At 35.2% G+C, this 14,107-nt stretch overlaps 1 protein-coding gene and 1 long non-coding RNA gene across 2 annotated transcripts; both read left to right on the top strand.

Annotated features, from left to right (window-relative positions):
- Positions 1 to 2,865: 2,865 nt before the first annotated feature.
- Positions 2,866 to 9,652, top strand: LOC107924020 (zinc finger CCCH domain-containing protein 18). Its single transcript, XM_016854272.2, has 5 exons — positions 2,866 to 3,876; positions 5,884 to 6,793; positions 7,056 to 8,415; positions 8,504 to 8,587; positions 8,840 to 9,652. Exons 1-5 carry the CDS (start codon positions 3,348 to 3,350, stop codon positions 9,512 to 9,514), a joined length of 3,558 nt encoding a protein of 1,185 aa, XP_016709761.1. The 5' UTR covers positions 2,866 to 3,347; the 3' UTR covers positions 9,515 to 9,652.
- Positions 9,653 to 12,469: 2,817 nt separating this feature from the next.
- On the top strand, positions 12,470 to 13,935 carry LOC107922935 (uncharacterized). Its single transcript, XR_005904708.1, has 2 exons — positions 12,470 to 13,395; positions 13,474 to 13,935. It is a non-coding gene; the product is annotated as an uncharacterized lncRNA (long non-coding RNA).
- The last annotated feature ends 172 nt before the right edge of the window (positions 13,936 to 14,107 follow it).

A 14,107-nucleotide genomic window follows, 5' to 3' on the forward strand; every position in this document is an offset into this window, starting at 1 on the left:
AAAATTTATGAAACATTGATATATTTGATAAAATGGGAAGAAATCCCGATTGAATGAAAGGAAAATTCGATGGATCTCTGAAAAGGAATTGACGGTAAAAAGGATCTAGCCCGGACGGGTGATCCTATCCTGATATAGCCCTCCCGAAGAATATGTGTAAAATGGATTTAGCCCGGACGGGTAATCCGAATTAGTGTTTGAATTTAGCCTGGACTGGTAATTCAGATCCAAGCTCATTAGAGTAATTGTCGTTGCAGGGGATTTAGCCTGGATTGGTAATCCCGACAATACTCTATGAGTTTATATTACAGGGGATTTAGCCTGGACTGGTAATCCCATTGTAAGGATGAGGTTCGCGGGAGTGTGCTCTCTGATTTGAAATGTGTAAGACCATGGTTGAAAGATACCATGGCAACCTGATATGAAATGTGTAAGACCATGGTTGAAAGATACCATGGCAACCTGATATGAAATGTGTAAGACCATGGTTGAAAGATACCATGGCAGCCTGATATGAAACGTGTAAGACCATGGTTGAAAGATACCATGGCAACATGACGGGAAATAAATAAGACCGTGGTTGAAAGATACCATGGCAGCGTGACATGAAATGAATAAGACCATGGTTGAAAGATACCATGGCAACATGACAGAAAATGAGTAAGACCATAGTTGAAAGACACTATGGCATCATGTCAAAGATAAATAAGACCGTGGATGGGAGACGCTATGACATCTGTTGAACAATTGATATTCAGGTAATATGTATCAGATGACGGATGGTTATATGAAATAATTATAAATATAGATAAACAAATAAGTATAAGTACATGGAATATAATTTATGTTAAGTTTGATATAAACTATTACCGGAATAAATATACATAAAATATATGGAAATGATAGAGCATGAAATATTGATATAATGAAATGAATGATATATGCTTATGAAAAAAAGGTAAGAGCATGATATGCTTCATGACATGTACATATATGATTATCTTTGATATGTTGATACAAGGAAATTATGTAAGTTGAGACTATTATTAAACTCAAGTGCGATATGTCGAGAAAATAGATATATCAATGTTGAATTTATATGAGATATGTGCAAGTATACTAACAATGTTGTTGTTTGATGCTTATACAAGTGTCAAAACTGTTGATTGAACGGTAATATATTTATTTATATGATGCATTGAATCGGTAAGTATTTAAATTTATTTTAGTGATCTGTAAATGGTAGTAATGCTCTGAAACCTTGTTCTGGCAGCGGATACGGGTTAGGGGTGTTACAAAAGTGAACATCGACAATAAAGTCCTGTGACAACGAAGCCAAATATAAAAGGGCACCAGCATCAAACATAACCTCTCTCAAACCTTCAAATCATGTAGAAACAAAATATGGCAACAACACACCTTAGTTAAATCTTCGATGGAGGACCTTAGTTAAATCTTGGATGGAGGAGAGCCATTGATATGCATCAAGGCAAAAATTGATATGTCATAAGAAGTAAATTTGAACCAGAAATTGACTAAAGCTAAAAAACAGTCGAAGAGTGTTGATACATAAAAGAGGTTGTGATGTCTTAAAATAATTCACTCGACTCAAATTAAAGACATATGGAGAGTTACATAATGATCGAAGGTATTTGGTCAAAGTTGAGATTAACTTGATGGTAGCAATAAGATGCTTAAGGTTTGATAACTTGCCTTTTTCATCGAGGCCTTAATGTATATACATGGGCTCCCCTAATTTAGAAATGCTTGAGTAGAATATTTGTACCAATAGGCATAGGTTGGTATACAAATAAGTGATGTTGGGGAATGTAAAGGACTTATTTGATTGGATAAGAATATTTGTTCCTAGGTCTCACTTGAAGTAGATAGGGATTCTATTAGGATCATGTTTAGCTAGGTGTTTTATTGTTTACCAAATATTGTTGCAACCGCAAAGTGTTCCTAAAATAGAGTTTTTACAATAATCTGAGCACATTATATGAGTTATGAGGTATAACAAAGACAGAAAAGGATGGGAAATTAAGGGATGGGGTTGAGGTGGAGTAGAGAGAAGACGCAAGAGGCGGTTCGACCAGGATTCACCATGAGGTCATTTAAATAGCAAATCACAAGTAGATTATTTATTGAGTAAACTACATCTAAGGTTACTGAACTATTAATAGGTTTAGATTTTGGACACTAATTTTAAAAAGTTACAAAACGGTCATTAAACTATTTAAAAATTTTCATTTAAGTCATTAAACTATTTAAAAGTTTTTATAAGTTATTGAGCTATTAAGTTTTTTTTCTTTTTTAAAGTTCGACTAGCGAACTTTAAGCGACAATTCCACTATCAATATAGTGACTCGTACCTATCAACGTGTAGAACATGCATTAGATTCAAGTCAATCTAATAACTAGTGTTAAAGATCAGTGAAAAGCTGTTTAAATTTTTGTTCACAAATTCATAGCGTTTAAAATTGTTTCATGAGAAAAATTGAACTGTAACAGAAAGAGGAAGAAAACTTTTGATTGGTGCATGTAGTACGAAGAAAGAAATTCATACAATAATATTTTTAACAACCAATGATTTAGATAAATTTTTTTTAATAATTCAATAATTATTTAATAGATTCTAACATAAACTTAGTGGTAAAAGTAAAATTGGCTTTGTTTATCCTTATTATTTAGTTTACAAAATTAAAAAATAAATTAAGCATAAAACGGGAACCCTGCCCTCAACAAAGTCAAGGATAAGACTGTAATACAAACAAATCTCAAGGGTAAATCCTGTCAGATCAACAAAATTATCCCAAGTCTACTCCAAGTCTTATTAGTAACTCCAGATTACTTGAAACCCGAAAAAAGCCCATTAAAACACAAAGACGCACCTCTTTTCTTCACTTCTTCAAAATCACATGCTGTTTTAGCAATTATCCCCAAAACGCCCCCATCTTCATTCGTCAAACTCAAACCCCCCAATTTCTTCCACCTCACCCTCCCTCGTAATTTCCCTCATTTTTCGATCTCATTCTCTTAACCGCCACCGCCTCCGCCTCCACTCTCCTCTAAATCTATACTGTACGTTAAACCGTTCCTTTTTGACCGTGAGGGTTCCGACCGCCTTCATTCCCATTCAGAGCAATTAGGGTTTCCACTGTCGTTTTTATTCCGTCCGTTTCGAGAATCGACTGTAGTTACCTTGAAAGATTCGATGTTAGGGTTTTTATATTGAATGTTGATTTGAGATTGGTGCTTCATTTTTGTATCCGGACGGTTTTATTTTTATTTTCCGGTTAGGGTTTTTTTTTGTTTTGTTTTCGAGGTCGTGTAGTTGGGCTCCGGTGATGCCGCGAAGTTCAAGGCACAAATCTAGCAAACATAGTTCTAGGGACGCCAGGGATTACTCGGATTCGGAGAAAGATTCGGGCTTAAAGGAGAAGGAAAAGGAAAAGAAGAGTAAGGAGGAGAGCAGTGGTAGGTTTTCGAAGGAGCCTGGATCCGGTGAGAAGAGAAAGCTTGACTCTAAGGATACCAAGGAACTATGGATTTCGGGGAATGGAGATTATGTTGAGGAGTACAGTTCCTCGAAGCGGCGTAAAGATAAGGCAGATGATGGAGTAAGCGATAGATGGAATGACGGTGAAGATGATGGTAAAGGAGAGAAGAAGTCTAAGGCTTTAAGTGAATCGAAGAGTAAGAGACGAGAGGATGTTGAAGCAGATGATACAAAGAGGAATAAGAGTGAGGGGAAGCATCGGGAATATAGTCGAAAGGAGGAAAGGGATAGAGAAAGGAAAAGTAAAGAAGGCAAAAGTGATAGGCTGATTGAGAGTGAGGAACACCGCACTGTGAAACAATACGCCGAAAGAACTGGTAAGATAATTTATTCTATGGGCGTTTCTGATTATTTTGGTGCTGTTTTTTGTTGTTAGGTAGTGTTTATTGCGATTCATTGTTATATTATTATTTTCCCCAATTTTTTATTTGTTTTTAGGAGTTAACACCTTCTGAACTGAATAGGGACAATATTTATGTGATTTCAGAACCTTTCTAACTTATTTAACTTAATAACTACTGAACTGTGCTTATTTTTAAAGGATCTTCAGATCCTTTTGCGTTTGTAATTAATGGCTAGTCATTGTTAGAAATAATAAATTTGTAATTTCTAGTATTGCTAAATTTTAATCTACAGCTACTCTTAATTAATGTCTCACAAATGCATCTACGGTTACACATACTCTCTAAGAAAACAGGCTAAGTTGATTCTTGTTTTTTGAGGAAGTTCAACTTCAAACCACTTAATTTTAAATGTTAAAGAATTATCTAATTCAGGAACTTTATTTGCTGCATGAGGCAAAGAAGAAAAGTAGATCCTTTTTTTGCAGGATGAGAGGTTGGGTTGAGGAATTTAGAGAATAGTTAACACAGTCAAAATTAATGGAAGAAGATTTTTTCCAATAATTAGTTTTTATGATATTGGGATGTGTGGTTTTTTGCAAGGTTTTATATAGCCTTCTGAATGCTGTTACAAGGCAACTAATGTCGGCCTTCAAACTTGGTGTGTTGTTTTCTTTCTGAATTGACATGCACCCTATGTTGAGTCCCTAGAGCAATAATTTGAAAATTTTCCCTATGTTGCAAGGTTTCCTGTTTCTGGGTATTTCTTTGAAAGGAATCAAAATTTGAAAATTTCAGCGGTGTCTCCAGTATTTAGTTTTTTTTATTAGCTTCAAAGTGTTATTTTGAAAGTACTTTTCCAGACATGGTTCCCTGTTTTGGATGAGAGAATAATTTTTATGTAAATTCAGAGGAGAATTTACTGGGGCAAGCTTGAAGTTGTCACACTTCTTGAACACTTAGAAGTGCACTTCAATATGTTTTTTCAAGTATATGAAATCAATTTCCCCACTTAGGAAATCTTGCTTAGCTAAATTTGGTCAGAAAATGCAAGGATCTAATGTACATATAAATTCCATGGTCCTGGTTGCATCCTCCGGTTGAGCCTCAAATAACTTGAAGGTAATGAAGTTATTGCCTCAAAATTAATGGAAGAAGAGAGTTTGAAGGGAGTTTAAAAGTTGATAAAATATGATGAGAAGTGCTAACTTTTTACTGATAGTTCTGTATTAAAAAATATCTCCAATAAATACACCTTCAAAATCCTCAACTGGTAATGAAAAAATTTCATCTCACTAAGGTCATGTAGCCACTTCTGTTTTGCTGAAGATGTTTTTGTTAATGCGGTGAGCTGATCTTTGTTTGAGGCCTAGTATAAAAAGGTTTTGCTGTTTTGGCTCAAATATATCAGTGCTATGTCAAGATGTGTCAGGATTTTGGCACCTTCGCTTTATTTCATACTTTACACGGATTTAAACTTCTTGTTAGCTTTTAGTAGACCATATAAGTTCAATTTTATGCTTTATGAATCCTAATATTAAGTTTATGATCTTTCAGTCCTCTGTCTTGTTTTCAGATTTCCTATTAAGCTTTTGATTGCTCTACAATTTTTGTTGTTGTATTTATATGTAGTCATTGCTCTTCTTGGTATATCATTACATGCACTTCCCATAGGTTCTTGTCTTCTGTTTGTGAAAAATGATAAACCATATGGTCATTGCCAAGTGGGGAATTTCATGAATTTTTGTAATTTTTGCTGAAATGAAAATTTTAACTTTTGTAGTGTTTTCTCAGTATCATCTAGTTGTTATTATTGTTGTTATTTGCATTTCGTGCACTGGAACCAGAAGTTTTTTCAGTTTTATTTATTTTTTAACCCAATAACTTCTTGTACAAGGTGTTCCTTTTAACCCAGAAATAGTCGTTGTGAATAACTTGGGTCATGTTGGAAAATTTCATATATATATATTTTTTTCATTTCAGATATGGATGTACCAGATCGGTTGCAAAGTCCTGAATCAGAGAGCCAGCTTGAGAGACGGCTTAGGAAAAGGAGAGATACTTCTGGTGATGGGGATAAGCATCTGGAAGATAATGGAGACATTTTGGACAAACAGTTTTATGTAAGCAATGATATCGGCAAGGATGGAAGAGCAAAAGATGAGAAGCATAAGGATGAGAGATACAAAGAAAAGTATCGAGAAGACATGAACTGTGAAGACAAGTGCCAAGATGATAAATTGAGAGATGATCGATCAGCAAGTGATCTTGCTAATAGCAAGTGTAGTGAGAAGCATTTGAGGGATGGAAAAGATGATGTGAAAGTTCGGCAGAAGAAGTCCAAGGTTCAAGATAGTGACTATGAGCGTGATCGTGACCATGATAGAGACCGTGATCGTGATAGAGACCGTGAGCGTTATAGGGAGAGGGAGTGGGATCGAGAGCGTGAGCGTTATCGTGATCCTGATCGTGACCATTATCGAGAACGTGACCGCAACCGTGATCATGACCATGATCGTGATTATGATTCTCAATGGGATCGAGACCGAGATCATGATCGTGAACGTGATCGCCGTTACAGTGATCGGGACAAGGATAGAGATCATGACCGTGACGAGTTACATGATGAACGGAGGAGTACAAGATACAAAGACAGTAAGGGAAGGAAACGATCTCCTGATGATCGTGATGATGGTAATGATACTAAATCTCGGGGTGCCAAATTACACTACTCTGACATGGAAAATAAATCATCAACTTCTGGGAGAGTTGAGGTAGATGCTGATAGGGGAAGGTCTCAGTCACGCCCAGCCAATTTAGATGCTGCTATGGGCAGCAACAGAAGGAGAGCTTCTCCCAGCTCGATTTCCCATGGTGGGACTGATGAGTATAGGTAGTTTGTTTCTTTATCACACCCTCTTCAATATTGTCGATTCCTTATTCAATGGTTTAAATGGTAACTGAGTAAATAAGGGATCTCAATGAGCTGTTAGTGTCTATCAGATTTCAGATTATTGTTTGATGAGTTAAACTGAATTTATTTTGTCATTGCCTGTGGCATATGACTTATTTTTGGTGGTTGTGGGTATGGCTGCACCCCCCTCCCCCCCAAAAAAGTGATTTATTGAGTATAATAGAGTTATTTTCTCTTGTAGACATTTGAAACAAGAAGATTCGAAGCATAGAGATCCAATGACAGAGCAGAGGTCCAAAGCTGCTTCATCAAGAGAGGTAACTAGTTTTTCTGAAGTCTCTGAGAGAGGTGCTAAGTATAGATCCATGGAGAAATCAAGTAGGGTGGATGAGGGCCATTCTGGGGAGTTACCAATTGAGAGGTCCTTGAGTTCAAAAGCTTCCCCAATGAGTATGATGGAAAGATCTCCTTCAACAAGTCTTGAGCGTAGATATACGAGTAGAAGTGGTGTTAAGCGGGGTCTTGATACAGAGGAGACAGGATGGAGTAGTGCCTCTGTTGGTGGCAGAGAAGAGGATAATAGACTTGGTCGAGACTTGCCTCCTGAGAAGCCTCTTTTGGATGGATCTTGTCAAGCAGATTCTGTATTCTATAATAGAGCCGGTCAGGGCAACTCATCTTTAATTCCACAGTCGCCTGGTTTAAGAGCTGGAATTGGCAGCCCATCTTTTATGGGTTCTCTAGAAGAAGATCATAGATTTAATAACTCTGGTCGTTACAAGAGGAGTGGTGATCTGAACGTTAGAAGAGGGCATGCAAATGCTTGGAGGGGTGCGCCAAACTGGCCAGCACCTCATCCAAATGGTTTCATCCCATTCCAACCTGGGCCACCACATGGTGGTTTTCAAGCTATGATGCCACAGTTTCCTTCTCCATCTCTGTTTGGTGTTAGACCCTCAATGGAAATTAATCACTCTGGGATTCCATATAATATACCTGATGCCGAAAGGTTTAACAACCATTTGAGACCAATTGGCTGGCAGAATCCGATGGATGGCTCTGGTCCAGCCCAGTTTCCTGGTTGGGATGGTCACAGTGTTAGTTTTAGGGATGAAGCACACATGTTCGGGGGTCCTGAATGGGACCAGAATAGGCGTCCAGTGAATGGTCGGGGATGGGATACCGGTTCAGATGTGTGGAAGGGACAAAATGGTGATGTTGACTTGCCCTCAACATCTGTGAAAGAGGACCATCCTCTGCAGGCCCCTCTTGATGTCTATGATGGACAGGAACGTCAGAGGTCTCAATATGAAAATGGCGATAATGATGTTCAGGTGAAAGGTTTTGAATTAAGATCTGATGTCTTGCCACCAGCAAAAGAATCTTCTAGATGTTCACCTGAGATTGCACACAAGGCACCTGATTCTTCCAAAATATCGAGTGAAGATGATGATGCTCGCTGTTGTCAACTTTATCTTTGTAAGCTTGACATTTCAGCAGAACTTGCTGGTTCTGCTTTGTATGATCAGTGTACAAGTTTGCTGAATGTGGAGCGAAGTAAAGATTTGGGTAAAGACGTAACAATGCTTGTGAATTTGAAGGTAGAGAACCCTTTTCTTCAAAATTTTCTGTCAATAGTTAATTTATCTGATCTTTGACTTATAATACCCTTTTTCTCTTATTTTTCAGAACGGTGGACGACCAGTACAAAATGCTTCTATTGATGTTCTGAGCCCTTCACTTATTCCTGCAACTAATGCATTTGTTTTTCAGGTATTTGTGAAGCTTGTATCTGTATATGCGTTTGAGTATTTCTAAGATCTTTCTTTTCTGTTACTTCTTTGGTGGGAGAAATAGAATTATGAAATGCTTAATAATGGTTATAAAAGCATGTATAAAAATATATGACCTGGGGAATGCTGTTACTTATTTTCCCCCAGATCAAACATAGTCATTTCTGCTTCAACTTTCAACTTCTGGTTCTAAACTAATGATGGTGTTTCACTTATGTTCTCTGACTTGCAGAAAGCCATGGACCTCTACAAGAAACAGAGGCTACAAATTTGTGCTATTCCAAATGCCAACGGTGGGATGTTGGCATCTACTTCAATGCCCAAGGAGGAGCAAAGTTCTGATCATGTTGTCGATGAAGCAGAGGAGCCAGTTTTGATTTCTGATGCTGAAATGGTGGATTCAGATCAGCAGAAAGGAGACGCTGTTCTGACTGCTACTTCTCATGAGAATATGGAACAACTTGTTTCGATTCAAAGCAGAGAGTTACCAGATCATCTGGATAGCCTTTCTCCAGAAAAAACAGAACTGCCAAGTAGTGATTCTGGTCACATGGAGCCAGGGGTGCCTAAACCAGTTTTGAATGGTGATAAGGCAGAAGAGACCAACACCGAGACTGATCAGATAAATCCAATGGATGTAGTTGAAGATTCATTGCGGTCTCTTGATGAAGCAGCAGAGGCAGTTGGTTTGCCTGCTGACGAGGAAAACTCAAATGATATAAATAAAACCGAAGGTAATAGTACTGTGTACTGTGCCAAGGAAATACATGCTTTTGATGATGCAATTAGTGGTTCTTTAAATGATTCTCCTAAGGTATCAGGGGCTTTGATTCCCGGGTCAAATGAGTCTGGGTCGGAGTTGGTAATTTTAACTGGGATACATCATTCTCCTGAAAATACACATTGAGACAATTTCTATATCCATGTTCTTTTTATAATGCGCATTTTTATTTTTTACTTTTGCTGTTTTTTGTTGCCTATGGTTATGAAGCAAATAAAATGAGATATATGCCATCTGGTTTCCTGGATTAGGCATATCCTTGCATCTTCTTCGTTCTTGATCTGCTACATTCTATTTTGATGCATTTAACATTTCTGGGAAAACTGCTTTTTATAAATTGCCATGATTTTGTTTTTATGTTTTCCTATTGATTCTCTGCATATAGCTGGACATATAATTGTCTACATATTTCAGGTCGGATTGAGTTTGGATTGTCATGAAATGTTTTAATTATGATGTAGAGTTTGTCCGCCCCGACTCATGAATTATGATACTTGTTTATGGGTCAGTGTTTATAAATTGCCATGCTTTTGTTTTGGTTAAAATGTGCAATAAGTTCTTGTTCTGTTGGAAAATTTAGAATTTAGTACTTGTATTCTTTTTTTTTTAAGGAATTTAGTCGGGTGAACAAAATTTGACTCAACTTAAACAAAATTGAAAAAAATTTGAAATTTCGAGTTATTCGAATTAATCGAATTATGTGAGTCAAATTATTTTTTTTTTTTTGAATTTTGAGTTGGAATGAGTTTGGTTTTCGAATTCGAATAATTTAAATAAATTAAATATCAAATCATAATATCAAATTCTTAAACTTTTTTACTACCCTTAAAAATTTTTACCCTCTTCCAATCTCATCCCCTTTTGTCCCAAACCCACATCCCACAATTTTTTTTAAATATTTCTTTCAAAATTTTATTCTCTCATTTACTTTCCTCTCAAAATTTTACTCTGTCGACCCTCAATTCCTCCAATACTTTTATTCCTATACTACCCTTCTACTTCAAACTTATCTCCCAATTTTTTTTAGTATCCCCCCTCATTTTAGTCCCTCAACCTCTAAAATTTTTTATTTTCCCTCTAAATTTTTATTTCACTTTTTGTTTTATATCAAAAATTAAAATCATAAAAAAAACCCCTAAATTTAAATAGTAATAATTTTATTTATATCTACCATTTATATTATTAAATTATATTTTACATTTAGTGCTATTTTTATTATTAAATTGTTTAGTCATATTGAACCTTTATAATATTTTGTTAAAATTGAATTATTGATGATGTTATAAAATATTCGTGTTAAAATTTTACATTGGTATTAATTTTACATTTTATTTTTAAGATAATTTTTATTAAAAAAACTATATTTTTACATTTAATATATTTTTTAATTTCAAAATACATAGTGACAAGAATCAGAAAATAATTGAAGCAACTAAGCAAACAATGAAGCTAACTTGTATATAAAAGATTAATAAATAAATTATGAGGGAGTGAAAGTTAATAATAAATTTGATTACGGTAAGTAAATTTGGTTACGTTAGGTGATAATGATTATAAGGATTCAAAATTATTTTTTTAATTTAACTCGAATAAATATATTCGATTCGGATTCCATCTTATTCGACTCAATTTGTGAAAATTTTAAATCGAGTTAGGATGATAAAATAGGATTCATCAACTCGATTAACTTAAAAAATTTTCATCCGATTAAATCGAACGTTTACTCCTAATTTTTAAATTTTAAAATTCAACTTCAACGGTTAATGTTATACTCTTTTATTAAATTCAAGTTAATTGTGTCATTTATTTTATCTATATGACTATTAAATAAGTATTTTTTATTTCAATTATTTTTAATAATCTCTTTTATGCTTGTTTCTTCCACAAACAAAAAAAAATATATAAAACCTATAATTTCATAAAAATTGAAAGCAAAAAGAGTGAAAATTAAACATTTAATAATAGCTGAAAAGCTTATTTGTACGTGGATTTATTTTTCATGCCGAGATATGGTTTTTCTTATATCATGCAAGAAGAAGCAAAGCAGTCATCTTATCCTACAACTCTGGCTGATGGATCCCCAACAGAACCGTTTTTTATTGGATTCAGGTCTTCTTATTATATGGAAAAACAAGCTTCCTATTTATAAATCAAGAAAATCTACAACTTTTTTTATAAATAAATTTATCTACATTATGGGTTGTCTTGATTATAACAAGAAAATGTATTTATGAAAATTAAAGTAACCATTAGAGAAAATAAAATTTTGGGTTGAATTCTAGTCGAATTCCTGGATTAAAACTTAAATATATTTTAACTTTAACTTCAATAGAAACTAACACTGTGTTTGGTTCAGTGTAATAGGTAATCCATTACGCCCCGATTACGCGCCTATTACATTACGCCCCTATTCCGGCGTTTGGTTCGCTGTAATAGATATTACGCGCTAATACAATCCCGACCTAATCCCCAAATTCCCTGCTTTTCTATTCCCTTCCTAAATCCCAGATTACCTATTACGTCCGGCTTCCCTTCCCAACTCTCTGTTTTACCCTCCCTCCCTACCCGAAATCGACCTCCACCCTCTCCTTTTTCTGTCCCCATCATTTCTCCTCCCATTTCCCACTGCTTCATTTTTCCTCTCGGAGCACGTTTGGTTGTTGAATCTTACCGACGGCTGGGGTTCCTCTCTCTCGGAAATCCTTAACTCTCGACTAAAATCGCAAGGTAAGGATAATGGGTAATATATTTTGTTTTTCTTTTGTTTACTATGCTTTTGAGGTAGAGTATGTTTAGGTCTTAACAGTTCTCTATTTATGTTTATCGGAATTATTTGGGGTTAGCTTAAAATCACTACAAAGTTAAATGTCTCCATCTCTGCAAGTCCCCCAATATATATATTTTTTGCGAAAAATTTTGAACTTGGGAGAAGATATCTAATTCTTATAGATTGGTTTAGTTTTCTATATGGAATGGACATTGTTATCAGTTAATCCTAGCTGCTTGATGAATCTTTCTTCTTCTTTGACTTCTCTTAATCTGTTTGGGTGTCGTATGCAATGGAACTTCTCATAATCTATCTCGAATACAACTAAATAAAAATTCATATTTTTTCAACCATTCTTCTGAAAATTTATTTTGTTTGTTTTGCAGTATCTTTGAAGTGTAATGTTTTTTTTCTGGGTTTGATTAAATGGAGAAAAACAAGGATCATGATTATGGAGAGGAAGAAGATTCAGAGTATGTATTACTTGATCTTGAAGCTGTTCGTGGGCAGATTGACATCCCTCCAAATGCACCTTATACTCTTTCTGTAAGTTCTAAATTTTTGTATGTTACAAATTTGTTAAGGTTTTTTTTTTTGGCAGTTATGTGAAAATTAGAATTTATAATTGAATGAGTATTTAGGAAGTTTAGTCTTGAATACATATGACAGATACAAATATTTTTAAAAAAACTAAGAACCCGAGAAGAAAGCTTTGCCTTTGGTTTTTGTTGCTCGATGTTCATTTTATATTTGTTAATTCATGAAACGAAAGCTCTCATATTTTTACTGGTCAGCTTATGAGGATTAGGGAATTTTAATGTGTTGATAGAGATCTTCATCTAGATATATAATACTAGCTATCCGTGTGATTGCTTTAACTATGGAGAACTTAATCTAGATAAACCTTGTTTAGATTATGTATGTACTTGCTTTGTACTTGTTGGATTTAATCTAGATAAACCTTCCTGGGCTAAGTTCAGTTAAGTCTATATCATCATCCTCCCCTTGGCATATTGCATTCATTTTAGCTATAGAGTTATTTGCACAATTGGTGATTATCGTTTGACATTTCTCAATCTTCTATACTGGCCTAGTAGTCATTCTTCTCTCCTAACCTTTCTCATATGTGATCAACTGTACTGTTTTATTGCAAGCGCAGTCTCCTAACTACAATGCTACCCTGAAACAAATTTTCCCCAATACAGCAAATCGATTCTAAGGTATTGGCTTAGAAATTTTGGTAGGTTCTGGACTTTTGTAGTTGAATGTTCATAAATTTGCAATCACGCGTGTAGTATGCTAACGGTAACATCTCCAGTCCCTTGTTGTCTGGAGCTTGTGAGTTTGCAAATGTTGCTAGGGGAAAACAGGGTTCTGGAAGTGATCCCTAATACATGACAACCAGCAGGAAGCATGTGAGTGCTTGGTGGGATGATATTAGCAGCAGACCGTCCTAGCAGAAGGTTCTCCAGCTCTATGCTCCTCATTTCTAAGAATTGAAAATGATGCAATCTGGGGATGGGGTCTTTTTAATGATGTCTGCTTTGTTGTTTAGCAGTTTGGTTTGGTTTGGGGTCTGGTCTTTGACTGTTTTAAGAGGCCAACTAGTTATCCTGTGTTAGTTATACTTACAATAAAATGTTGGTAGGGGTAGGGGGTTACAATTATCGTTTTGTTTGCCTATGTTTGATATTATGAATAAAGATGAAGAAATCATGGAGATATCAAAGAGAACCAAGTGCACAATTGAATGTGCTTCAAAGGCAAATTTTTTCTTTTATTTTCTATGGTTTTATTACTTATTGATTTTCTTTTTGTTGGTTTAAATCTTCGAAATAATTGTCCAAAAGGTTTTGGTAGTGTTGGCATTGGCATCAATAAAAGTTTGAGCTTACTATGAGTATAATTTGAACCCAAATGTGGTAGTGTTAGCATTGGCATTATTTTAAATT

The sequence above is a fragment of the Gossypium hirsutum genome, chromosome A11 (genome assembly GCF_007990345.1).
Source record: "Gossypium hirsutum isolate 1008001.06 chromosome A11, Gossypium_hirsutum_v2.1, whole genome shotgun sequence".
NCBI lineage: Eukaryota > Viridiplantae > Streptophyta > Magnoliopsida > Malvales > Malvaceae > Gossypium > Gossypium hirsutum.